This window comes from Antedon mediterranea, chromosome 10 (genome assembly GCF_964355755.1).
Source record: "Antedon mediterranea chromosome 10, ecAntMedi1.1, whole genome shotgun sequence".
NCBI classification, from domain to species: Eukaryota; Metazoa; Echinodermata; class Crinoidea; order Comatulida; family Antedonidae; genus Antedon; species Antedon mediterranea.
The window spans coordinates 24,258,443-24,286,198 of NC_092679.1; the positions used below are offsets into that span (position 1 = coordinate 24,258,443).

At 34.4% G+C, this 27,756-nt stretch overlaps 1 protein-coding gene across 2 annotated transcripts; it reads left to right on the top strand.

Annotated features, from left to right (window-relative positions):
• The first annotated feature begins 1,358 nt into the window (after positions 1 to 1,358).
• On the top strand, positions 1,359 to 26,319 carry LOC140061191 (xanthine dehydrogenase/oxidase-like). Of its 2 annotated transcripts, XM_072107686.1 has the most exons (32): positions 1,359 to 1,495; positions 5,761 to 5,818; positions 8,526 to 8,622; positions 8,797 to 8,905; positions 10,844 to 11,032; positions 11,358 to 11,516; positions 12,740 to 12,823; positions 13,102 to 13,243; positions 14,253 to 14,420; positions 15,263 to 15,339; positions 15,708 to 15,804; positions 16,325 to 16,434; positions 16,681 to 16,859; positions 17,157 to 17,325; positions 17,456 to 17,539; positions 17,986 to 18,103; positions 18,766 to 18,817; positions 18,936 to 19,062; positions 19,564 to 19,683; positions 20,021 to 20,239; positions 20,329 to 20,462; positions 20,579 to 20,753; positions 20,990 to 21,181; positions 21,383 to 21,528; positions 22,076 to 22,157; positions 22,505 to 22,729; positions 23,224 to 23,298; positions 23,741 to 23,793; positions 24,173 to 24,353; positions 24,828 to 25,016; positions 25,132 to 25,299; positions 25,673 to 26,319. In XM_072107686.1, the coding sequence occupies exons 1-32, from the start codon at positions 1,451 to 1,453 to the stop codon at positions 25,721 to 25,723; spliced, it is 4,074 nt and encodes a 1,357-aa protein (XP_071963787.1). In that variant the 5' UTR covers positions 1,359 to 1,450; the 3' UTR covers positions 25,724 to 26,319. The 2 variants fall into 2 exon arrangements, with proteins under 2 accessions (XP_071963787.1, XP_071963788.1); XM_072107687.1 differs by lacking the exons at positions 1,359 to 1,495; positions 5,761 to 5,818; positions 8,526 to 8,622 and having other exon boundaries at positions 8,842 to 9,337.
• The last annotated feature ends 1,437 nt before the right edge of the window (positions 26,320 to 27,756 follow it).

The following is a 27,756-nucleotide window of genomic DNA, read 5'->3' on the forward strand; positions in this document are numbered from 1 at the left end:
CTACGATTCGTTAAGCTACTTTTTTCGTTGACGTAATTAGTATTACAAGTACATGGTACATAAGATAAGAAACGTTCAGTAAAAAAAAACCCGTATGAACGCCAAAAAAGGTACCGGTACACCTCCTAAGATAAGCCATGATGCAAAAATGCTCTTAAATTCAATGTCTTACTACTAAGATCATATATTTTATGTTGTATTACTGTTGTAAACAGATAAATCAGGCCGTGAAATCTACATTTTCTATAATTTTCAAAATATAATTATTTTAATTTCCAATAAACGTACAGTATCCTAATTAAATAATATAGCCTCTTAAAAAAATAGTACAATTTCACACAATAATACTGAAAATGTCAAAACCTTCTTCTACATTATTCGTTGTATAGCCCACAGTAGCCTACTATTATTAACATGGCTGAATGCTATGTAGATTGCAGAGTGGGGATATCAATTAATATGATGTCTCCTTCCCCGAAAATGGACTACACATTATATGCTTTGATGAGGAGTGATGGTGGACCAGGTATTTTAAGGCTGCAAAAACAGTGTCACGTGCATGACATGTGACATGGTACTGTATACGCATACGTATCCGCATACATTTGAATATTTATAGCTTTTTTTTAATTTGGGCAATATGAGTTTACGTATCGATAGAGGGCTAATTTCTTGAAACCTTTTTATACAAAAGCTCAAACTGCCTATATTAGCATATAGAACGAGAACTAGGCTACTACCAGGGAAGCGTATTCACTTGTCCCTGTTACTACAAAGCCGCTACTCTTGAGTTACGGGATTACGTAACTGTACTGCACTTTGCATGACTTGATTTATTTTGTTTTTTTATATTGGTGGAATATAAATACATTTTAATAATTATTTAAGGTTAATGTCGGTGGCCCTTGTTTGTAAAACATCTAACTTTGAATCTATAGAATAAAATATACTTATAATGTGATACATTATTAGTCTAACATACTATATACTAAAAGCTATATTACAAATACAAAATCATAGCAAAATAAATAGAAATACATATGTTTATAGTCGTCTGTATTGAAAATAAACCATGGTCACGCTATCAAATTCGAACATAAATAGATATATTTTTTATTCCAAAACAATACAAATCTTACTAAGTCATAAAAATAAAAATCGTGTATATACATAACGATTTAGTGTAAAGATTAATACTAAGGTAACATACTGAAAGGTTCCTTTACCACTGATTTCAATATGGTCAGTGGCCCACTTCTTGTCGAAACTCCGCCCAGTACGTTTAATAAATAATACGTCATAATACTCGGAAAAGAATCATCAAAACCTTTATGCCTACAATACGCTTATTGATGCGATCAAATTTGAGTAGTAAACACAATTAACTGCGCGGTTATGAAAGAGAGGATATCATTATTGTAACGAATTATTGAGCATCATATCAGGAACTATGGAAGGCAATACGCAATTAATATTTTTCTGTAACGGGAACAAGGTAAGCGATACTAACTTGTGTTTGTGAAAAGCCGATTCTTATATGGTATCATGTTTAGCGGCAATAAACATCCTACTGTATCGTGTCTGTTGACGGCAACCCTTACCCCAACCTCACCCCTAACCCCACCATAGGACCTAACTCGTTAATATTTAACTTAATCTAAACTATATAACATTTCACTATTTTATGAAGGAAAAAACCATAACCATAACTTGGGTAAGTAAGTAATATGTGTTGCTTTCCATGAACAGTACAATTTATGAAACAGCATAAAAATGAATGAAAATAAACACATAGAATAATACAAAATATGAGAAATTAAACATGGAAAGCAGGGGATTACCCTTAAGCCCAAAGGCTTGTTGTAAACATGGAAAGCAGGGGATTATCCTTTAAGCCCAAAGGCTTGTTGTAAACATGTAAAGCAGGGGATAACCCTTTAAGCTTAACGGCTTGTTGTAAACATGGAAAGCAGGGGATAACCCTTTAAGCCCAAAGGCTTGTTGTAAACATGGAAAGCAGGGGATAACCCTTAAGCCCAAAGGCTTGTTGTAAACATGGAAAGCAGGGGATAACCCTTAAGCCCAAAGGCTTGTTGTAAACATGGAAAGCAGGGGATAACCCTTTAAGCCCAAAGGCTTGTTGTAAACATGGAAAGCAGGGGATAACCCTTAAGCCCAAAGGCTTGTTGTAAACATGGAAAGCAGGGGATAACCCTTAAGCCCAAAGGCTTGTTGTAAACATGGAAAGCAGGGGATAACCCTTTAAGCCCAAAGGCTTGTTGTAAACATGGAAAGCAGGGGATAACCCTTAAGCCCAAAGGCTTGTTGTAAACATGGAAAGCAGGGGATAACCCTTAAGCCCAAAGGCTTGTTGTAAACATGGAAAGCAGGGGATAACCCTTAAGCCCAAAGGCTTGTTGTAAACATGTAAAGCAGGGGATAACCCTTTAAGCCCAAAGGCTTGTTGTAAACATGGAAAGCAGGGGATAACCCTTTAAGCCCAAAGGCTTGTTGTAAACATGGAAAGCAGGGGATAACCCTTTAAGCCCAAAGGCTTGTTGTAAACACGGAAAGCAGGGGATAACCCTTTAAGCCCAAAGGCTTGTTGTAAACACGGAAAGCAGGGGATTACCCTTTAAGCTTAACGGCTTGTTGTAAACATGTAAAGCAGGGGATAACCCTTTAAGCTTAACGGCTTGTTGTAAACATGTAAAGCAGGGGATAACCCTTTAAGCCCAAAGGCTTGTTGTAAACACGGAAAGCAGGGGATTACCCTTTAAGCTTAACGGCTTGTTGTAAACATGTAAAGCAGGGGATAACCCTTTAAGCTTAACGGCTTGTTGTAAACATGTAAAGCAGGGGATAACCCTTTAAGCCCAAAGGCTTGTTGTAAACACGGAAAGCAGGGGATTACCCTTTAAGCTTAACGGCTTGTTGTAAACATGTAAAGCAGGGGATAACCCTTTAAGCTTAACGGCTTGTTGTAAACATGTAAAGCAGGGGATAACCCTTTAAGCCCAAAGGCTTGTTGTAAACACGGAAAGCAGGGGATTACCCTTTAAGCTTAACGGCTTGTTGTAAACATGTAAAGCAGGGGATAACCGTTTAAGCTTAACGGCTTGTTGTAAACATGTAAAGCAGGGGATAACCCTTTAAGCTTAACGGCTTGTTGTAAACATGTAAAGCAGGGGATAACCCTTTAAGCTTAACGGCTTGTTGTAAACATGTAAAGCAGGGGATAACCCTTTAAGCTTAACGGCTTGTTGTAAACATGTAAAGCAGGGGATAACCCTTTAAGCTGGGGATAACCCTTTAAGCTTAACGGCTTGTTGTAAACATGGAAAGCAGGGGATAACCCTTTAAGCTTAACGGCTTGTTGTAAACATGGAAAGCAGGGGATTACCCTTTAAGCCCAACGGCTTGTTGTAAACATGGAAAGCAGGAGATAACCCTTAAGCCCAAAGGCTTGTTGTAAACATGGAAAGCAGGGGATAACCCTTTAAGCCCAAAGGCTTGTTGTAAACATGGAAAGCAGGGGATAACCCTTAAGCCCAAAGGCTTGTTGTAAACATGGAAAGCAGGGGATAACCCTTTAAGCCCAAAGGCTTGTTGTAAACATGGAAAGCAGGGGATAACCCTTAAGCCCAAAGGCTTGTTGTAAACATGGAAAGCAGGGGATAACCCTTAAGCCCAAAGGCTTGTTGTAAACATGGAAAGCAGGGGATAACCCTTTAAGCCCAAAGGCTTGTTGTAAACATGGAAAGCAGGGGATAACCCTTAAGCCCAAAGGCTTGTTGTAAACATGGAAAGCAGGGGATAACCCTTAAGCCCAAAGGCTTGTTGTAAACATGGAAAGCAGGGGATAACCCTTAAGCCCAAAGGCTTGTTGTAAACATGTAAAGCAGGGGATAACCCTTTAAGCCCAAAGGCTTGTTGTAAACATGGAAAGCAGGGGATAACCCTTTAAGCCCAAAGGCTTGTTGTAAACATGGAAAGCAGGGGATAACCCTTTAAGCCCAAAGGCTTGTTGTAAACACGGAAAGCAGGGGATAACCCTTTAAGCCCAAAGGCTTGTTGTAAACACGGAAAGCAGGGGATTACCCTTTAAGCTTAACGGCTTGTTGTAAACATGTAAAGCAGGGGATAACCCTTTAAGCTTAACGGCTTGTTGTAAACATGTAAAGCAGGGGATAACCCTTTAAGCCCAAAGGCTTGTTGTAAACACGGAAAGCAGGGGATTACCCTTTAAGCTTAACGGCTTGTTGTAAACATGTAAAGCAGGGGATAACCCTTTAAGCTTAACGGCTTGTTGTAAACATGTAAAGCAGGGGATAACCCTTTAAGCCCAAAGGCTTGTTGTAAACACGGAAAGCAGGGGATTACCCTTTAAGCTTAACGGCTTGTTGTAAACATGTAAAGCAGGGGATAACCCTTTAAGCTTAACGGCTTGTTGTAAACATGTAAAGCAGGGGATAACCCTTTAAGCCCAAAGGCTTGTTGTAAACACGGAAAGCAGGGGATTACCCTTTAAGCTTAACGGCTTGTTGTAAACATGTAAAGCAGGGGATAACCGTTTAAGCTTAACGGCTTGTTGAAAACATGTAAAGCAGGGGATAACCCTTTAAGCTTAACGGCTTGTTGTAAACATGTAAAGCAGGGGATAACCCTTTAAGCTTAACGGCTTGTTGTAAACATGTAAAGCAGGGGATAACCCTTTAAGCTTAACGGCTTGTTGTAAACATGTAAAGCAGGGGATAACCCTTTAAGCTTAACGGCTTGTTGTAAACATGGAAAGCAGGGGATAACCCTTTAAGCTTAACGGCTTGTTGTAAACATGGAAAGCAGGGGATTACCCTTTAAGCCCAACGGCTTGTTGTAAACATGGAAAGCAGGAGATAACCCTTAAGCCCAAAGGCTTGTTGTAAACATGGAAAGCAGGGGATAACCCTTTAAGCCCAAAGGCTTGTTGTAAACATGGAAAGCAGGGGATTACCCTTTAAGCCCAAAGGCTTGTTGTAAACATGGAAAGCAGGGGATAACCCTTTAAGCCCAAAGGCTTGTTGTAAACATGGAAAGCAGGGGATTATCCTTTAAGCCCAAAGGCTTGTTGTAAACATGGAAAGCAGGGGATTACCCTTTAAGCCCAACGGCTTGTTGTAAACATGGAAAGCAGGGGATAACACTTTAAGCCCAAAGGCTTGTTGTAAACATGGAAAGCAGGGGATAACACTTTAAGCCCAACGGCTTGTTGTAAACATGGAAAGCAGGGGATTACCCTTAAAGCCCAACGGCTTGTTGGAAACATGGAAAGCAGGGGATTACCCTTTAAGCCTAACGGCTTGTTGTAAACATGGAAAGCAGGGGATTACCCTTTAAGCCCAACGGCTTTTTCCCAAAGGGGTCTCCAGTGGGGATTTAACCAAGTTCTATACTTGGAAAGCTAAAGCAATAACAAATATTACGAGCAGATATAGGCTTATGGAATGAAGTCTGTTGTCATACCACATGCGCATTTCTGGTCGTGATGTGGATATGGTTTCTCTTTTTATTGACACAAGTATATGATATCAAGTTAAACTTACCTGTAGTAGTAACAGCCTAGTATCATAAAGTTGGTTTGTTAGGCCACGAGTTACATACACCTGAACGTCCAAAAAACTCCATAGTTGTGGTATATAGACCTACGTGACTATAATTATAGCAATTATATCAGTTCGTAATTTTGTTGACACAATTCTAAAACTACATTTTCTTTCTTAGATCGTAGATGATAATGTTGATCCTGAAATGACGTTACTGACGTATCTCCGTATAAAATGTATCCTTTCAGAAACATTGGTGTTGATAGGCTACAGTTTGGGGTTCTGAAACAAAACAAAAACAATTTTCTTCGATTGTACAAACATCATATCATTATATTGAGTTTCGCCTTGCAAACTATCAATATTATGCTTTTTGATATAAAAGTTACATTTTTTAAAGTAGGCCGATATTCAAAGTTAGAGTATCAAGCAATAATATGCCTCCAGGACATTGAGAGTTCGGACTATTACCTACCGGAAAACTACCTTTTTTGAGGACAACAACCATCCCGGTAACTAACACACTCCACCCGGGGGACCGGCCCGTACGACGTGGGATGCGTGTACGTACGTTACTATAAGGGAAATTATTATTAGGGTATTTGGTCTATTAGATGTCATAGGGTCCTAAGGGGTAATTAGGGGTAGACATGATTAAAATGAGGGTGCAGCACACGATTCTAGATTCTGACTCTGACTATCGTGTGACGAGTACAAAGCAGGACGCAACACAAATCCAAGCTATTAACACTTGATATGAATATAAACGAACTGAAAAGAATATCTAATCCATTCATAATAACAATCTTCCTCAACAAACAACAGTATGATAAAGGTTAGTAGCGTAGATATTGCCTTGACCTAAGAACACTTTTAAATCCATTGACAAATAAATTGCTGATAAAATACTTCAGGTATTAATAGGCAAATATTTATTATTCAACGTTGACCATTATCATTGTCCGTAGTGTGGTCAGTTACACAGATCGTAGGCTATCATTGTCAGTATGGTCAGCCAGTTACACCATGGAGGAAAAAATAATAATAATTATTATTTTTTCCTCCATGGTTACACGGATCGTAGGCTGTAAACAATAATTCGATCGTCTTCAGCCAACCGTACCTATAATTGAAAATTCCACCCACAAAAGAGTATACAGAACTCCTTCTTTGGGACACCCACCTCTATTATTCAGGAGTAAGGGTACAATTTCCGTTAAAATGAACGATCGGGAATATATGTTTTAACACGTTTACAGGGAACATTATGCCTACTACTTGTTTTTTTCACTATTAAATTATGGAGGCACTTTGTTTGGTCCCGAAAATGTCCCTTACCGAGAGATTCTACTGTACACGTGATAGTATTTAAAATAGTCAAAATCAACACAAAACGGAACTCATGCCCGTTAATACTTTAACCGAATAGTTTTCTTTTGGTTTGATTGTGCAAAATCAATATTACAATGTTATCGTTAGTTTTCATCACGCTGAATAACAATGTACCTCAATTTTTGTTGCAACAAATATAACTAACAATAGGAAATCAAAAGGATCACTATATTACTGTTTAAACTGGCGGATTTCAATAAACCTTGAAATACTCCGCAGGATTTCCTCATGCATAGCCATTTTGTCAACGATAAATTTTGTTTTGATTGTTCATGCCACTTATTTTGTACAGTATTTTCCAGGGAAGGTTCTCATAGCTTTATGCTCGAAAGCTTTTACTAACGGTCCATGGTGTTCAAAGGAGGTGTGTGTGTTCAAATAAATATAATAGGCCTAATACGAAAAAATACAACACAAGTAATATAAAATGATAGAATTCATTAGAAATTGTGTAAAAAGGCTTGGTAAATAGATCGTGGAAGGCAGTGAACTTGATAGAAATGTGTTGTAATACAATGTATATGCAAGGTGCCGGGAGTTTATTTGAGGAATAAATAGATGTCCCTGGGTATTATTTGAGTGTGGGAGTGGGAGGGTGAGTTTATTCAAAATGATGTTCTGTTGGGGGCGTTTATTCAAGCGGGTGTGTGTGTGTGTGGTGGGGTTATTCTAATAAATATGGTATATCTTAGTTGACTTTCATACAGTCGATTTCAGCTAAACCAATATCAGTATTGTCAAATTGGCAATCGCTCAATAATAACAAACTTAAAAAATAAGAACCAACGGGTAATGATTTGCGGTTTACAGACTGTGACTGTATTGCCATGAATATCAAACGAATGGATTATCCTGTTACAATCTAACTTTCCTGTCCCGACGTACAATTAGGCATACAGGCCATCATTGTTGATTTGTCACTCTTCCAATATCTTTAACAAACATTAAAGCTAAAAAGTGAAGCTACCAGTTCTTTTATCGAAAGACAGATCATTCAATTTATTGTAATTATGTTATAAAAGTTTATGCGATTTTCCAAAGCTTTACTTTGACAGTCTGTTTTTTTCATGGAAATCAATTTTTTCACTTCTTCCGATAATCGAAATTCAATACGTGAAAAATCCACCATACTTTTAAACAGAAATGTAGATTGAGAATAATATGCGTATTGCAAACCAATAGAACAGGAATTGAATCACACTACAATAACATTATTCAATCACTTTTTTTGTTTAGTTTAGTTTGGTATGTTTTTTTTTAGGTTTTTGAGGGGTTGCAGAATATAACGAGAATATAACCTAAAATGCAAACTGGTAAACGTAGATTTAGTGTGCGTTCTCTTTTTAGAATTATCTTTTTATGTAATGAGAAGTAGAATCTTTATTAAACAACGAAAGTACACAGTAGCCGAACACTTTTATGACGGTATCATGTGATTATAAGTGTTAACAGTCTGGTGGCTAATTAACCCGTTTTATTTTAATCGCCATAATATTAAAATAAATGACAATTCAAAAATGGATATGTACTTTCTTAACGTTGACTCAAAAGTAAGATTAACTGGTTCTAAACTTGGATGTGGAGAAGGAGGATGCGGGGCATGTACAGTCATGGTATCAAGTTACAATCCAATAACCAAACAGATAAGGTAAAATAAAATGATTATAATTGCGCTTCCAATCTGAAAATCGGCAATATTTAAAAAAGGAGTTATTAAACGTATCACAATGAAAAGTGTATCTAAATGTTTAGTAGGCAGTAGAGAGAGTCAGTTTGTGATCACAATTGTTTAAACATAGTATTTTGATTTTTCTGTTTACAGACATATGTCAGTGAACGCTTGTCTGGCTCCAATATGTTCTGTTCACATGATGGCTGTGACAACAGTAGAAGGTATTGGGAACACTAAAGATGGTTTACATCCAGTACAGGTAGGAACATAATAGAATGACAATGCAATAGAAGGTATTGGGAACACTAAAGATGGTTTACATCCAGTACAGGTAGGAACATAATAGAATGGCAATGCAGTAGAAGGTATTGGGATCACTAAAGATGGTTTACATCCAGTACAGGTAGGAACATAATAGAATGGCAATGCAGTAGAAGGTATTGGGATCACTAAAGATGGTTTACATCCAGTACAGGTAGGAACATAATAGAATGGCAATGCAATAGAAGGTATTGGGATCACTAAAGATGGTTTACATCCAGTACAGGTAGGAACATAATAGAATGGCAATGCAGTAGAAGGTATTGGGATCACTAAAGATGGTTTACATCCAGTACAGGTAGGAACATAATAGAATGACAATGCAATAGAAGGTATTGGGAACACTAAAGATGGTTTACATCCAGTACAGGTAGGAACATAATAGAATGGCAATGCAATAGAAGGTATTGGGAACAGGTAGGACCATAATATAACGACAATGCAGTAGAAAGGTTCACTTGTTTCCATCGTTTACCCTCTTTAAGTGTACACATGTTTGGTTCTCGAAAACTGCAATAATAATAATACCTCGAGCTTGAGTCTATAACAATCTGTATCCATCATTACAAAATAACACATTAAACATAAAACCACACTCTAAACCCAATGAATTGCTATTATAGCAGTGTAATGTAATAATGTACCATATTGGTATCATCTTATGTCCAGTAATCCAATGGGCTAGTCATAAAATATACTGTATTTATGTTTGATATACTATACCAAACCAATACAATACCTTATTTTACTTCAATAATGCATTAATTTAATTTTCAAAATCATTGGTAACAGATATTAACCTAATAAATTGCATACGTGATGTGGACGAGAAATTATTTAATTTCATGTTAGTTCTCGTATAGATAATTATTCAAAATATGGTTATAATAATCATAACCATATGACATATCTTTGAGTAGTATTTTTTTTACTAGTATTAATAAGAATAATAAAGAATAAAATATAATAATAAAACATAATCAATCTTGGATATAACGGTAGACACAATTTTTGTGTTTGTAATCACCAAGACACAAACTCATCAATTTAATTTATTTACAAATGATTTTTAGATCTATCCTATTATATTTTACAATAGTAGTAGTATTATAACTAATGCATTTTATATCAAAGTATTGTGTTTATTGTTTTTGCTATTCTAATTTCTATTTTTTTTAGCAGTCATTGATTATTGCATGTTAAACGTTTTAATGGCATAAACGTTTAATATGTAATTTACGGTACTTTTACCATACACCCATTCTGTTCCTATTATTACAGTCAGCTTTGGCTGAATGAATTCTATTTTTCGGTTGATTCTTTCTTTCTTTCTTTCTTTACCAAGCCAGCTTCGGCTGACTGGGTTTTGTTTTCTAGTCGTTTATATCTTTCTGAATACTGTACTTGCCTCACGGATAACATAGTACTGTTGTCTTATATACTGCATCAAATAAGGAACAGTTTGGTAATGTTAATAACTTCCTAAGTTGATTTTAAACCAGATATCTCCGGGCCGAGATACCTATTTTGTGAAAAGGTTGTGGAGTAAAAGACTACATTATATTTAACGATTGGGCTGATTTCAATCACACTTAGCTCTCAATAATTAAATTCATGAACTGGTTAAAGCTTAGGTTCAAATGTCACAGAATTCATCTGACTAGGTTCATGTTCTATCGAACATAATATTCGTATAAAACAATAATAATGTTAGTTTATTATTATGTTCTCACCTACTTGCCGGAGTAGGTGCGCATATGTTTTTTTTTCAATTGCAGCTCACGTAGGCATATTTTACGCTTATGCCTATATTTTTATTTAACATAATCACTGAACATAATTGAAAGTGGCATACTATTTTTTTTTAATTGTAAAGGAACGTATTGCAAAAGCTCATGGATCTCAATGCGGTTTCTGTACCCCGGGTATTGTGATGTCAATGTACACTCTCCTGAGAAACAACCATCAACCAACAATGACAGACATTGAGGATACCTTCCAGGGAAATCTGTGCAGATGTACTGGATATCGACCTATCTTGGAAGGTTATAGGACCTTTACAAAGGTATATTTATAAGATTATTGGTAATATACCATTAAAAGTTAAGAAAGTAAAACATTCAGATGACATTTCGAACGATATCTTGGACTAGACAACACAACTATAATTAGAGAAAATGATTACTATGTATGTATAGAGTAATTTATTACTTTTATTCTTTTAGTCTGATGCATAGTATGTTCTATTCTATGAATATTCATCTGAAATGAATAAATGAATGAATGAAATAGTATAATCAGTATGCAATTGAAAAAAATAATAATTACAACTAAAATGTTTCCACTGACACTTTTGCCAATACGTTTAAGTTCAATATATTGTATTAAAGGGTACCCCGGCTGCGGGTTGCAGTATGAATGGCACCGCCGGTGGATGTTGTCAGAATGGCTCAAGCCAGCCTCGCAGTATGAATGGCACCACCAGTGGATGTTGTCAGAATGGTTCAAGTCAGCCCCGCGGTAAAGACGATGATCATAAAATGAAAGGAGTAAGTATTAAATATTAATAATGGTAAATATACTAGTCCAACCAGGGCCGTAGCCAGGATCTGTCAAGGGGGGGGGGGGGGTTCGCACACTAAGTATTTGGGTCACCCCCACCCCCATACCTACCCCCCCCCCCCCCCCCCGGGGTGGGGCCTGAGGCGAAGCAAATTTTGTTAAATGACACCCCTAGATGGCCGGAAAAGACACTCTCATGCAGCATGCTACCAATGAGCAAAACGATCGTACTTGGACTCGTGGACTATTTAAACGATAACATTTGTTGCCGTATGTTAGATGCGCGTGCTCTGTGCGGAACCGCCGATTGTTTGATCATTTACTCGATATTTTGTTTTGCGTTCAAGTTCAATACGAACGTACGTCTAGGAGAAGCCCCGAAAAAAGCACACTGGGTGAAGGCAAATGCAATTCTTATTATAGCTCTATCTATAATATTTATTTACAGCAATTTGTTGAGGAAATTAAATATGCCATTGTAAATAGGTGATATTGATACATTGAGTACGTATCGGCTGGTGGTCTAGAAAAAAATAATCGGATGCCATAATGTGAACTACAGTACATGATACCATAGATATTATAGTGTAAAATATTAATATTCACTATAATCATCTATGATACATTATACTTCATAGCCACACATAAATACTGATGTATGTCGGAAAGCTATATACTTTATGCATGCTGCCTGACTGCCAGTGATCTAAACAATTGGTGCGCAGTTGTCTGGCGGTGTCCTTTGTACGAATCGTTCGTCCCCCAGCTCGCTGTGAGGCGCGTCAATATCATGTTACATGCAGGGACCAAACATTTATTTTTCAGGTTAAAATCCGCAATTCATTTGCAACTCTTTACAGACTATATCGCTCGAAGTACGCTCATACAGGGAAGAAGGTACTGTATGAGTTATTCCGAACGAGTTTACGAATTTTTTAATTTACGAACAACTTTTTGTACTGTGGGGCACGTATTTGGACGATTTTCATAGATGAGGGTGAGGTATTGGGCATGTCGGGGATGGGGGTTCGCAGTCGGTTAAGGGGGGTTCGCTGTAAAGGGGGGGGGGGGTTCGCCCGAACCATAAAAACCCCCCCTGGCTACGGGCCTGCAACACAAGTGATAAAACGAAATTAGATAGAAAGAGTTAGGAAACATGCAAGAAAAACTTCTGGTCTTTAACTCGATAAATGTTACTTATTTATTACAGATATCGTCAACACTATTCAAACCTGGAACTTTTAAGCCGTACGACCCAACAATGGAAATTATATTTCCTCCAGAACTTATATTGGTAAATACATGTGTAGTTAATACCCTAATCACGTGTACAGTTATGCCAAAACACATTGTATACGATGCTTAAGATAACATAAATAAATGAAATAAACATAAAGTTACCGTTTATACTGTCAATTCTGTCTTTTCCGACAGAGATGGCGCAGTACTAATTTATTTAACGTGGTAGTCGAATACATATATAATAGAATAGGATATCCCATTGTAAAGAAATGGTTATGTTCCATATTTTCCCATTCAACTGATAAACATTACTTTAATTATATCTAACAGACTTTAGAAAAGGTTGAACCAACATTTTTGAAATTTACAAATGAGAGGCAGATTTGGTTAAGACCAGTGAGCCTCAAACAGTTACTAAAAAGCAAGTCACAATATCCTGATTCGAAGTTGATTGTTGGAAATACAGAAGTTGGTAAGTGCCTATTTACATACTGTATTAAATTAGAATAAAGACTCATTTAAACTTTCTGAAATTGTATTTAAAATACAGAATTTGTCGAGGTTTGAAGACAAAAACTACCAATTAACATAATATTATGCTTATATCATACGCTAAATAAACATAAATGAAATACATTGTCGGAAAACATCAAAGAACAGAATCTTGATTTTGGTTTTTAAACACATCAAATATACCTGATATTGTTGGCATACCTTCGACTAGCCTGTATATTTCTAATTTTCTATAAAATATGGTATTCCTAACAATATTTAAATAGTAAAACGAATTTAGGGCCTTTTGTAGGGTTTTTTTGTTTCAAAGAGTCCAGAATTGGCAGAGCTAACTGAATACTTTTATAGCCTTACAGTTGGCATAATGAAAATCTCCAGGCACTGTTAAAAGGGAATGATATACTTCCAGTAAGATAAGTTGATAAAAGAAACCGTAATAAAACCTTTCCGGAGGTTAGAAGTTCTTTGATTACTGTATTCAAAATTATTCACCATTGAAAAATAGATGCTAATAAATTGTAATTTCTATTGTCTGCTAAAAAAGTTCACTGTATTCATTATCTTCAATAAAAAAAGGCTCATTGAGTTAATATTATTTTGTCGATAAGCTTATATCTTGTCATTAAGTCTAACTACTACAGTAACTATTTATAACTATTGAGATAAATGGATTAGTGTATTACATTTAACCACAGTTAAACTATCTTAAATCTATAAGCTGCTCTAAACTTGCATCCTACGGTTTATAACGCTAACAGAACAATTTCTAAACCATATTTAATGTACGTAAAACACATATTTGTTATTAATATTGCGCATTTGTAAAGGGCTATATTCTTGGTGAACTTCATAAACTTATTTCAGTTGAATAATTATACAAGTAGTTTTTATTTGTTTTTCTCTTCTAAATTATTAAACCCCTCATCAAAGCAACCGAATGGGTGTATAATATTGTTTTCTGTTTACAGGTATTGAAATGAAGTTCAAACGAATGGAGTATCCTGTTATAATCACGTGTTCAGATGTCCCTGAACTCAACACATTACTGGTAGACAGCAAAGGCATCAGTGTTGGTTCATCTGTCACCCTTTCAACATTAGCACATTTTCTAAAACAACAACTGAAGAAGTTACCAGGTCTCCTTATCTTTTATTTTGAAACATTTTAGATCGTTAAATTTAATGAATTAATAATAATTGTATTTATAATACAAATGATAAAACAACATTATTGTATTCTTTTCATAAAAATCGACCCACTATAAAATATTACAATGGTATTAATTATGATATTTATGACGAAACAACGACAATGAATAAAGAATAAGATTATGATGATGATATTAATGATAATAGCATATTTGTTTATTAGTATTTTATTATCGTGATCTAAACTTTTAATTTTAATTAACATTAATTAAAATAATATAATTATTTATTTTTAAATCCGAAGTAATACTTCCTAATAGGCTAGCAGAATAGTTATAGTGCTAAGAGGTAATCTTGGTAATCCTATTCTTGAGAAAAGTTCAAAGTTTAAACTTTTGTAATTATGGGGCACTTTTAAAAATCCGGTAACTAAAACAATTAAAATTCAACAATACGCTATACAGAAAACAACAGATACTTCCGTTTAGTTAAGGATGTGGTTTATGCTTGTGGGTACATTGAATGTTAAGAGTAGACTAGTTCCGATCGTTCGGAATGGTAATTAAAAGGAGATAACGGTATAGTAAATCTATCTATTAAAATGGAAATGTGTGTGGGATAATCTATATATTAAATGCGTACTACTGGGGAAAAAAGGAAGTAATATTCTTTTGGCAATAAGTGTACAATGCATAAGAAGCCACAATAAACTTAATGTATTAGGCATACCTACACATTACCTGCTACTTCTAAAGTCATGCTTTTTCATTTCAATTATAATCAAACTTAAGTATTTTATTTTCAAAGTCATTATGAAATCTAAATTTCAGAGTACAAATGCAGAACATTTGCAGCTATTATCGAAATGCTACATTGGTTTGCTGGCAACCAAATACGAAACGTTGCGGTGAGTAAATCCGCCGCCTACAGATTATTACCTAACAAACTCACGTGACTATATGTAATCCTGTAAAACTAGTAGGCCAATTATAGAGTATCCCACTAAATGAATTTTGACAAACATTCCTTTATTTTTTTATTTCGTATAATAGCAAGGGTGTAAAGGGCATTTTCCAAACCATCTTAATATATTTTATCTTATCATCCAGTCTGCTGACGGGAAATTGTGTAGTCATTTACTCTTTCATTATTCTAGATAAAACTAAATGGGTATAAGCTTCATTTCAGTTTACTGTTACTCATTCAATACAAAGTTGAAGTGATAACATTGACAAGTTTTTATCTTTATTAACATTAACATTGTTTCCCTTTTAGGCGATAGGTGGCAACATAATAACTGGAAGTCCTATTTCTGACCTTAACCCGATTCTTATGGCTGCAAAATCTACATTAACAGTCATTTCAACGGAAGGTAAACTATATTTTTGCCCGTATATTTTAACGCGCCAGGCATCTAATATAAAGATATCAAATATTCATGCATGACCTCGAATCGAATTAAATATACGCGCTCAGATACTATGTGTACCCGTCTATATGTAGTTAATTAAAACATATATTTTAATTAAGGTTTTAACTAACAGTTTATTGCAAAATGTCAATAACACATATAGCTTCAGTGCAGCATCGTGTGGTACAGACAATTTTCCAAGGACTAAAAGTGATGAAGTTTGAACATTTAGGCTATACGTCTACAGTAGTTTGTTTTGTTTAGTTTATAGTTCGAATGCTTGTTGTTAATGCTAACGCATAGAAAATATTATGCAGGTAATAAAAGGGCGCTTTGACAACTAAAATGAAACTACCAACTACTTTATTTCTACTTTGACCGATTATTAATGTATGTTAGCTCTCCCACTGACTTATAATACACGTTTAGAAGCCATCAGTGAAGGAATAATTTTGAAACGGATTTTTAATTTTGTTTATAGGAAATTCTCGAAAACTTCGCATGGATGAAAACTTTTTCACTGGTTATCGAAAGAATGCTATGCTACCAAACGAGGTTCTAGTATCGATACATGTACCATTCACTGAAGAGGTATGTAATGGAGGATTCATTACCTCTGTTTCTAGATTTTTAATTTTGCATCAAAATCTTTAACGAATCATAGGCAATGGATAATTCGAACAGTCGCTTGTCGTTGGTCAACTCGCCTGCGTTGCGTCTGCAGTAAGAGAACCAAGCTTTAGCTTGACCAATAACGACGCGATCTACGCTTGGAGAAATTGGAGAAGTGCGCGTTTCATAATAAGACCCATAATATATATTTTTTTACTATTTCAGACTGAATACTTTATGGCATACAAGCAGGCCCATCGACGTGACGATGATATTGCGATTGTAAATGCCGCATTCAGGGTGAAGATGGCATCCAGTGTGGTTGAAGACTGCTCAATGGCATTCGGAGGAATGGCACCGACAACCAAACTTGCTCTTCAGGCGATGAAATACATAAAGAAAAGGTATATCTAACACTCTTAGTACTCAAACCGTAATGTTCAATTTATTGTATTAATCATTCATTCATTTATATTGATGTATATTTATTCATTCATATTATTTATATTAAACAATAAATCGTGAAATCAGTGGGATGTGTAATCATCTCTAGACAAATTGAATAGTTAACATCTGATTTCGATGAAACCATTTCTAAATAAAATTTTACAATATTATTTACATTAGGGAAGAGTAAAGTTACATTCGCAATCAATGTAAATATTACTTAATTGCTTGGTATTATATAATTGCTATTTTAGAAACTGGGATAATCTCCTGTTAGAAGACGTCAGTTCTCAGCTTGCTGACGAGATGTACCTTCCACCAGGCGTACCTGGAGGAATGGCGGAATACCGACAGTCTCTTGTTTTAAGTTTTTTCTTCAAGTTTCATCAGTATGTTTCTCAACTTATAATTCCTACCAACAATGTAAGTACAATTATAATAACAAGTCGATTTAAGAATAAAAATATGAACTTTATGATGGTTTTAAGTATAACCTTTCGCCTATTAACATGTGCTCTTATCTAACCATACTAATGATACATTTCAATTTCAGCATATTATTCCGCCAGTCTTGTCTGAGTCTTCTGCCACATCATCAATTAGCAGACCTGAAGCCAAGAGTACGCAGATGTTTCAGGTACTAAACCTATTTTGTTATTTATGTATATAGGCACATGTGGCCAAAGATTGCCAATAGTAAATATATCACTGTCCTATCATTTAGTAATCACTATGAAGAGGGACTATTTTGTGAACCATTTCGCCACGGTAAACCCCTATTGAACTGGGTTCTTGAAAGTGCACACGGACCTATGGTATGTAGTTCTTATCCGAGAAGACTCGGAACCAGGAGAGTCGGCCTCACACCCATGCCGATATTGCTGGCGCTCGGCTCGGCCATTTGAATATAATAGTGACAATAGACGACTAAGAAGTTGAATGGTGGAATAGTTTAATAGTTTAATTGAGCAATAACACTAATACTATAGACATGGCATTCATAGACGTGCAAACTGAATACACTAGAAATGATGCGATACCCGCAAAATAGAATAGTTTTGACATAATTTAATTTTTGTTTAGGAGACACATGATGATCAATCCACCTGTGAGAACGTTGGTCACCCAATTGTTCATAAGTCAGCGTATAAACAAGTCACTGGAGAGGCTATTTACATTGACGATATGCTTCCATTTAAAAGTAAGAAACTTTGTAGACTGTTTGTTGCAACATTCTTACACAATAACAACTTTCAGGAAATTAGCCTTTTATTATCTCATTATTATTTAGTTTGGTAAGTAACGTTCTGTTTAAGGTTTTTATAGAATCATAATTTTATAATTTCAAAGGAAATTTATATAAGAAGTTTTCAATACGTTTCTGATAATATGGTATAATAGAAATGGCATGGCCGCATACCACGTTAGCTACAGACCATGAAACATTGGATATCGAATGCTTTTCTTAAGTTTAAATGGAATTCTTATTATGCAGTCATCAGACTAGAACGTAATCTTATTGTGTTTTATTTTTAAACTATTTTAATCCGACAATTGAACACATAATTTTATGAGCTTGATGGCTAGAGAATAAATTATCATGAGTTGAAATATTGACTGTGTGGTGATCGTAATCAACTCTATTGTGTGAGCAATGCTTCAAATACTTTCCCTGTATGTCGCATCCCCAAAACTATTTAACAGAATGTTCCACGTTCAAATCGAAATGTTCCGCTTTTCAACAACTAGAGGTCGAAATGACCGGACAATCCCGGGATATATGTATAATATATGAAGTTCTCTCAAGATTGAGGAAAACGGTCGAACTATTTATTTAATACATAAATTACATCCTTATTTCAGATGAGCTACATATGGCGTTAGTTTATAGTACAAAAGCACATGCGAAAATAATGTAAGTATTTTATATTAATAGACAAATTAAATAAGGATCATGAATAATAAAATAATTTTGCAAATAAAATTATAAACTATATAAATAAGCTGAAATTGTTACTCGACGATTTCATTAGATCCGTCGATCCCAGTGAAGCATTGTTGATGGACGGTGTTTGTACATATGTTGACCACAGAGATGTTCCAGGAAGTAACACTACCGGACCAGTATTACAAGATGAAGAAGTTTTTGTAACTGAATTGGTAAGAGAATAGGCCTAACTTAAGATGCTGCTGTAGTTTTTAACGATGATTCTTTCCTAAAGTAGTTAGCAAATTCAAATAATTCAGCTATAATAAAATGTATAACCCAATCCCATCATGACAGACGATGATCTCAAATCCAAAGATTACTATTTATGTTTTACTCATTATTTATCAATTAAGTACAGTATTTGACTAATGATTTCTGTTAATGATGGGTTCCATTTGGTTATTTCACATTCAACAACATAAGCAAGGCTCCAAAGATGCTTATTTATTAAATTCCTAGCCTCAGTGTTATAATTAATTAAGTTTTAATTATATTATATAAACATCTAAATAGATTCATTTGATTGGATGATTGTGGACGGTGGCCTGAATAAAAGAAATTTGGACAGGAATACAAAATCAAAATCATCTTGTTTTAAATAAGTAACGCCCTCTATAATATATCACTAAACTGAAACAGTTGATACCATTATGCTATGAAATTATTTGTAGGTAACTTGCGTCGGACAAATTATTGGAGCAATCGTTGCAGATACACAGTATATAGCACAGAGGGCAGCAAACAAAGTACATATTGAATATAAAGAATTGGTACCTATTATTACTATTGAAGTGAGTAAGATTGGGGAACAACAAAATTTTGCTTTGTAATTAAATGTATTATATTAAGCTCTGTCTACACTACTCAACTAGTTTGAAAAACAAACAAACAATTGTAATGGTGTGTACAAATATGGTAGTGATATGCCGTCATCGTGTCCATATATGGGCACATTATAGTTTGGTGTGTACAAATATGGTAGTGATATGCCGTCATCGTGTCCAATATGGGCACATTATAGTTTTTGTAGCATAAAGTTTTACTCAATTATTTACGTAGCAATAATAAACTCAATTTAAAATATAATAGTTTATGTTTTGCAAGTAATGACATATTTTTTTCGTGAAGGATTCTATCGATAAACAAAGTTTCTTGGCAAAACCGAAGAGCATTACAAATGGAAGCATAAAAAAAGGATTTGACCAATCCGACCATGTTATTGAGGGAGAAATGAGAATGGGAGAACAGGAACATTTTTATTTGGAAACAAATGCGTGTGTAGTCGTTCCGGGTGAAGACCAAGGAATAGAAATATTCTCCTCCACTCAAAATCCAACATTGACTCAGGTATGACGTCATTAGAACACGTTTATTTCGATAGTCGAATATTAATATTATAACTTACTGTTTAAATGTGTTGTTGTTTGTTTCTACAGTGGTTGGCAGCAAATGTGTTAGGATTACAAAACCATGTAGTTTCCTGTCGTGTGAAAAGGATAGGAGGCGGATTTGGAGGGAAAGAAACAAGATCTTTGATATTATCGTCTGCCGTTGCAGTTGCAGCTAATAAGTATGCATAACCTATTTCATACTATTTTTCAGAAAAACGGAAGACAAATCGACGATTAGATTAGTTATTAATACAAATATCACTCATAATAATGTTTTATTACACCAAACATTTAGAGTTGGACAACCAGTCAGATGTGTTCTCGATCGGGATGAAGACATGGCGAGTATGGGAACTAGACACGCTTTTCTAGGTCGTTATAAGGTCGGATTTACGAACGACGGTAAAATACAAGCATTGGATATTGACATGTACAGCAATTGCGGAAACTCAATGGATCTTTCATTCTCGGTTTGTTTAGTTTAAATTCTTTATATTTCCAATCATGTTTAACTGCAATATTATATTTAACGGGACGGTTAGATCAGAAATAGGTGCATAATAATTATGAGAACAATTCAGAAGAGAAATAGTGTTTTAGTCAATTGTTTCAATAAATTATTTTGCATCTTTTCTGTTTGTTTGTTATTGTTCAAATTCAGCTATAGACATTATTGTTAAATGCGAAAATATTATATATTCTATAGGTTATGGAACGTGCATTATTTCATATGGATAATACTTATAACATTCCCAACATCAAAGGGACTGGGTATTTATGCAAAACAAATATTCCATCGAATACAGCTTTTAGAGGATTTGGAGGTCCTCAGGGTATGATGATAGCCGAGAATTGGATAAGTGATATTGCAAGACTCTGTGGCATATCTCAAAGAAAGGTAACGTTTAATATATTGCCTCCTTCACAAAACTCGCAATTTGGAAATAGGTCTATGGACAAGTTATAATGTTACCTTATTGTCAATACCTAACCAGTATAAAATAAAGATAATGTTCCACCACATTTAGGGTTGAGTAAACTGTGTGAAACAGATAAACAGCTAATTCTGAAGATCTATTAACGTATACATCTCTTTCAGGTTCGCGAGATAAACATGTATAATGAAGAAGATATAACATTCTTCAACCAGAAACTTGTTGATTTTAACTTGAAACGGTGTTGGAACGAGTGCTTGGAAAACAGTGATTATGAAAAGAGACAGAAAGATATAGAGCATTACAACAAGTGAGGTTTACCATTTTAGCAACATTATAGCATATACCATAACTCTTCGGCATTATTTTCGAGATGGGCATAATTTCCAGTTGGGCATCTTTTCGAGATTACTTTTGCAAACCAAAAAAAAAGGAATGGGGACCCTTTTTCAAGAAATTATTTCACAAGTATTTATCTCATGGAATTATACGTAACTAATTATAACACACTTTAAGAAAATTGCGAACAGAAGTTTGCTATTTTATTGGGTAGAATCATAATAAACTACTTCAATTTGCGATTATAAATGACATTTTCTCCATTTGAAATTAAGTTTCGTGTACAAAGTCGTACATGTAAATCTGTGTTTAGAAAAGGGTTGAAATGATAATCCAAGATATTCATGGAGCCTATTTTCACTCTTCAGTGCTCTGCTAATTACATGATTGGTTTAAGACAAAACAAGGTGATTTGCATCTATTTGATAGGGTGTAAATTTCTGACCAAAAATTAGTTATCTAACCCTATAATTAAAAAAATAGAAATTCCCTAAAATGTTTATTGTTAATTTATATAGGAATAACCGATGGAAGAAGAGGGGGATATTTGCTATTCCAACTAAATTCGGCATTGCATTCACAGCTACGTTCATGAATCAGGTACAGTACATTTAAAACTCATGTTTTCATAGAATAAACTAGTACATTAGTAACATACAATAAATATTTAGGCCTAACAAATATGCTTTAATCAATGCACTTCATTATTAATTCATTTGATGTAAGTAATCAAAATCATTTTTGTCTCATGTGCAGTTATCCTTTACAAATTATTTGGTATCATCATTAAATCACATTTGATGAAACATAATTTAACAATTAGGCCTATATTGTCAATTTATAACATTAATTTTACTGGTATCGTCTAAACTAATTTACACAAGCAGTGATATATATCTACTATTTATTATATCTATAATATGCTTTTTCGTGATTGTGTGTTGCAGTCCGGTGCATTGGTATTGGTTTATAAAGATGGAAGTGTACTACTGACACATGGTGGAGTTGAAATGGGTCAAGGGTTACACACGAAAATGATTCAAGTAGCCAGTCAGACACTAGGAATTCCAACTCAAAAGATATATATTAATGAAACGTCAACATCAACAGTACCAAACACTTCACCTTCCGCAGCTAGTGCTACTTCCGATTTGAATGGAATGGCAATTAAGGTAAGAATTATTATACATTTGAAATGTTAAAATCAGATTTGTTTTTTACCAAATTCATACAATATTTCCATTTTTGTTTAAGAAGGGAAGAACATACGTTTTGTTGATTGTAATCTAACTTATAGTGTAATCAATGATTACAAACGAGTGGAGTCAATAAGAACAAGGCCGCCATATACATGGCTGCAGTCGCGTGCTCAATTAGTGTTTACCGACCGACCGACCACCCGACCGACATAGCTGTAGAGTTGCGTTGCACGCGATTAAAATTAAAAAGTAGCAGCGTTTAGTTTTTTCTGATTATGAGTCTGCCATCGTTAGAGGGCGTGATTCTGAAACATAATAGAATGAACGGAAATTTAAAGATTGCGATTAAAATATTTGCTAAAAAATGATACAATTACAGAAAAACTGTATTATAATGTTTCTAATATATAAATAAGTACATAGGCCTAATTCACCACGAATTTTATGTAATTATATTTTTCCATTAGAACGCTTGCAAGAAAATTCTCGATCGTCTGAAACCATACGTCATCGAAAAGCCAAAGGCATCATGGGAAGACTGGGTAAGAAAAATATTCAGTTATTTTATGAACTTAGTAATATTGTCGAATGTGGTTTCTTTACTGTTTATTATTGCATATCGTCTTAAAATGAACAAAACAAAAAGAACATTATAATTTAATTGCCTTCATCCTTATGGATGGTGGATCAGAAGAGTAATATTGAAAAATTCTTTCGTATTATACTGTAAAGTTTTCGATTTTTAAAATCATCTAATCATCTATGCCCATTAAAAGTCTTGAGTTTCAAAGCTCTTAGGTCTGTTGTCTTTTATATTACTTGATCAGTTGTTGTTGTTAGTTCCATGTTGATCACGAATGTAAATATTATGTGTGTATTGTTTTGCTTGTGTTTTTTTGCTGCCAAGAAAATACTATGTATTAATTACTGCTATGCATCTATTTATTTCAAATAGATAACTAAATATTATTAATTTTGTTTCAGATAAAAGCTGCCTACTTTGATAGAGTTAGTCTTTCAGCAACTGGTTTTTACATGTAAGGTATTTTTTTAAATTAATTTTGTAGTTTGACAAATATGAATATTCTTGAGAGAAGATAAGTTGGAAAAAAGGGAGTTTTATCTGAATATTATTAAATTGTTCAAAACACTAACATTATAAATTTAAAAATAAAAACTCGATCAAACACATTTATTTAGTGTCCAAAATGTTTCTGGTGATTTGTCTGAATGTATGAGTGTTATTGTTACGTATATTGTTGGCAAATACTGATTTTCTTTTGCAATTTACCAACCTACTTTTTAAAATTAATTAATTTATTACTGTAGTCAGGATTTACAATAAATTTAAATCAGTACAGTAGTTATAAAACGATTCTCATATAAAACGTTTCTCTTACACACGTCTCGTTTTAGGACACCTGATATCGGATATGACTGGGATACAAACACCGGTACACCATTTAATTATTTTACATTCGGGGCGGCTGTATCTGAAGTTGAAATTGATTGCTTAACTGGAGATCACGTGGTTCTGAGAACAGACATTGTAATGGATGTAGGCGACAGTATCAATCCAGCAATTGATATCGGCCAGGTAGTAAATCCAGAATCATTATCTCGCTTTTGCCATGTATCGTCATGACTTAATAAGAATTGAAAAATGCTGGTCTGAAATGCCTAGAATAACGTGGTTTGGGTGACGCAGTCTTCTAAAGACAAAACAAAATAAGTACGCGTCTCACTAGATAAGATTGTCGTAGGCCTATCATTTAATTTTTTTAGGGAAATATATATTTTTGTATTTCAACATAATGTTTCTGCGTTGGCATCCTATGGAAATGTATTGCTTAAAGCTGGACAAGCTATTGCTATAGTTTAAATTTCCTGTATGAATGGTGTATATGAGTTCAGAATCTTCACAGTTTTGGATTTGAAACATTAAATGTCAACTGATGGTCGCGATCATGTATTCATTGGAATTGTATATATTCCATTGGCTAAATATTTCCGTTTTATATTAATAAAAACACACGGACTTTACTTTCTGATAATGATTTGTATTTTCCAGATCGAAGGCGGCTTTATACAAGGATATGGACTTTTCACGTTGGAAGAGCACCGATGGAGTCCTTCTGGACAGTTGCTGACCAAGGGTCCCGGATTTTACAAAATACCAGGTTTCACGGATATTCCAGTTGAATTTAACGTCAGCCTTCTAGCAGGTGTGCCGAATAAAAGAGCTGTCTGTTCATCCAAAGTAATTAATACAATAATCATTTGACCTAACAATGTCATTTTACGAATCATGTAACTACTTCGAACAAAATGAATTGGATCTAATTTAATATCGATTACGTTTGCTTTGGTTATAGGCAATTGGCGAACCACCTCTTTTTTTAGCATCTTCTGTTTTCTACGCTATAAAGGAGGCTGTTTGTTCAGCTAGACAAGATGCTGGAATTGAGGGTGTATTCCGCATGGACAGTCCAGCTACTGCCGAGAGAATCAGAATGGCATGCGCCGATAAAATAACTAAAAAGGTAAGATACACATTGGGCCTATTAGTCACAACGTTTACAAGAGCGTAATAAGTTTGGCCGGGGAAGGTGCAAATCTTTAGAAGATAAACTAAATTGTAACAATACGACATAGGGCATTGGTCAGACATCGGGACCATAGTTTTAGGTGTTTTTACAGTGTACTTCGCCTTCAGATTATCAGGTCTTTTCATCTCTCTATGATGGTCTCTTGTTTCATTTACCTGTGCTTTTGCTTGAAGTGAATTTGTTGTTTACTGTTTGTTTATTGTAATATTTGGAAAGTGTTTTGGAACTAATTTTGATCAAATCACAATTAACACATTTTTAAAAATCATAAGTTAACGCTTAAAACAATGTATTGTTTAAATTTCAGTTTCCATCCGCTGAACCTGGTACTTTCAAACCTTTCTTCGTCAGAGCATAATGCTCAAAGATGCTGTTTAAATAATATCATTAAAAACTATTTTATGAAGTAAATTCTTGTGGAATAGGTGTTTAAGGATGCATTAAATAAATAAATATCTACGTATTGTTAGCTGAGGTGGTGTGGTATAGTACCGTAACCCCATAGCTACAGCATTATGGTTGTTGGCAAATTATATCAGTATTAAATATTACAACACTATGTATTTAGCCTGTTAGTATTTACATGTTAAAGAGATTAGAGACTATATAAACAGTAAAATGAAAATAATATATCATTAGGGTCACATACGGTAACTATTTAAATATTGTGTAAATAAAATATTCATTTTATAGTATGTTAAATGTTAAAGAGACTAATAGACATTAATAATTATTATATAGGCCTATGATTTTATATAAGTAGAACAAAACTAATAATTACATCGATATTTAATGGCATTATAGAACTTGTCAAAAACAATTTATGCAAACAAATATTGTGCCAACAATAGGGATGAACTACTTAAATTCAATAAATTTAAGTTATTAGTTTTAGATGATAGTCATACGGGTAGTAGGCCTATAACAAAAATATAAGTAAAAATAATATTATATATATATATATATATATTATACTATTGAAACTATAAACTGAAAAAATAAATTGTGAGAAGGATGAGAAAACATGGCTCAATTGTGAGTGAGAAAAACATTTATCTGTAGTACGCATGCGCAATATACAACCGCCAAAAAATTGGCCGAAATTTATAAAGGCGGAGTTTTTGGTTAATTTTGTTAGTTATCATAAAGCTTAATATACATACATTAATACATTAATGAATGCTAGAGGACGGTCTTGGATAGATATTTACATTTACTAGCTGGTTTGGTTTATTTCCTGCAAAAATCACCTATTCCATTTAACCGGCCTAGCCTAGTTAAAATTGAACGAAATGTTGAAGTCAAGTTAATACCGATGTGAAGCAGTTGTAAGGATTAAACTACAAATATGTTTGATGATCCAAAAGTTTAAAAAAATCCTAAAAAAACTCTAAAAATCTATTATCGCCTTTTTTTAGTTGGAATTGAGTACTGCATTTGTAACATTTTTGTGTAGAATCAACGTTAGTGAAATTTCTATAGCGCCCTCTATATTTGTATTTAGATTATATTATTGCCAATTCGTCTTCGAAACATAATTATATCAACACAAAATCATATAATAGAAAGTAATTTTAACAAGGCCATATACATGGCTCCCGTCGCGTAGTGAGCAGCAAGCAGTATTAAATGTTTAATATCGTCAAAACCGTCACAATTTGCAGGGGGCTTCTTCCTCATACTCCTTTGTTGGCCCCAACAAATGGCTGTTTGTTTCGCACGTACGGCCGCCCCGTCGGGGAATTCGCACCACCACTGCTAGTGAGCATCTGTAGAGTCACGTTTTCCCGCGGCTAAAAATGTGTCTAGATCAGCGCTGCAATTTATAGGCTTATTTATGATGCAAGAAAGAGAAACATATCGAACAACAATGGAAGAACCTTTTTGTTGATGAACTATGCTTGATAGTACATATTTTTTTTTAAATACTGTACCAAAAATACACCACCAACTAATGTTAATCAATAAAATAATTAACAGAGAGGGCAGTATTATTGATTCTGAATGGAATATTTTAAACGAATACGAGAGCGGGCAGTATTATTTGTTCTAAATGGAATATTTGAAACGAATACGAGAAGTACGAGGTTCCATATTGATGTTTAATAGCGCCACCAATAATGATGGTGGGCAACGTTTCCTCTTTTTTTATGCAAATTATATTGTAAATGGCTTGAAAAGGGTTGCCATTTGGAAAATGATAGACCTTAATGTATGCATGTAGCGGTCATTTTGCAATTGAAAAAAAAAACTTATTAGTACAGTTTGTACTACAGTACTAGCCTTGTACTGGTACTAATTTGTAGTAAATATTTATATCTGAGCTGTGTAGTAAAATTGTACATGGTAGGTTTAATTAATAGTATAATTAGCTTCACATCATGCATTATA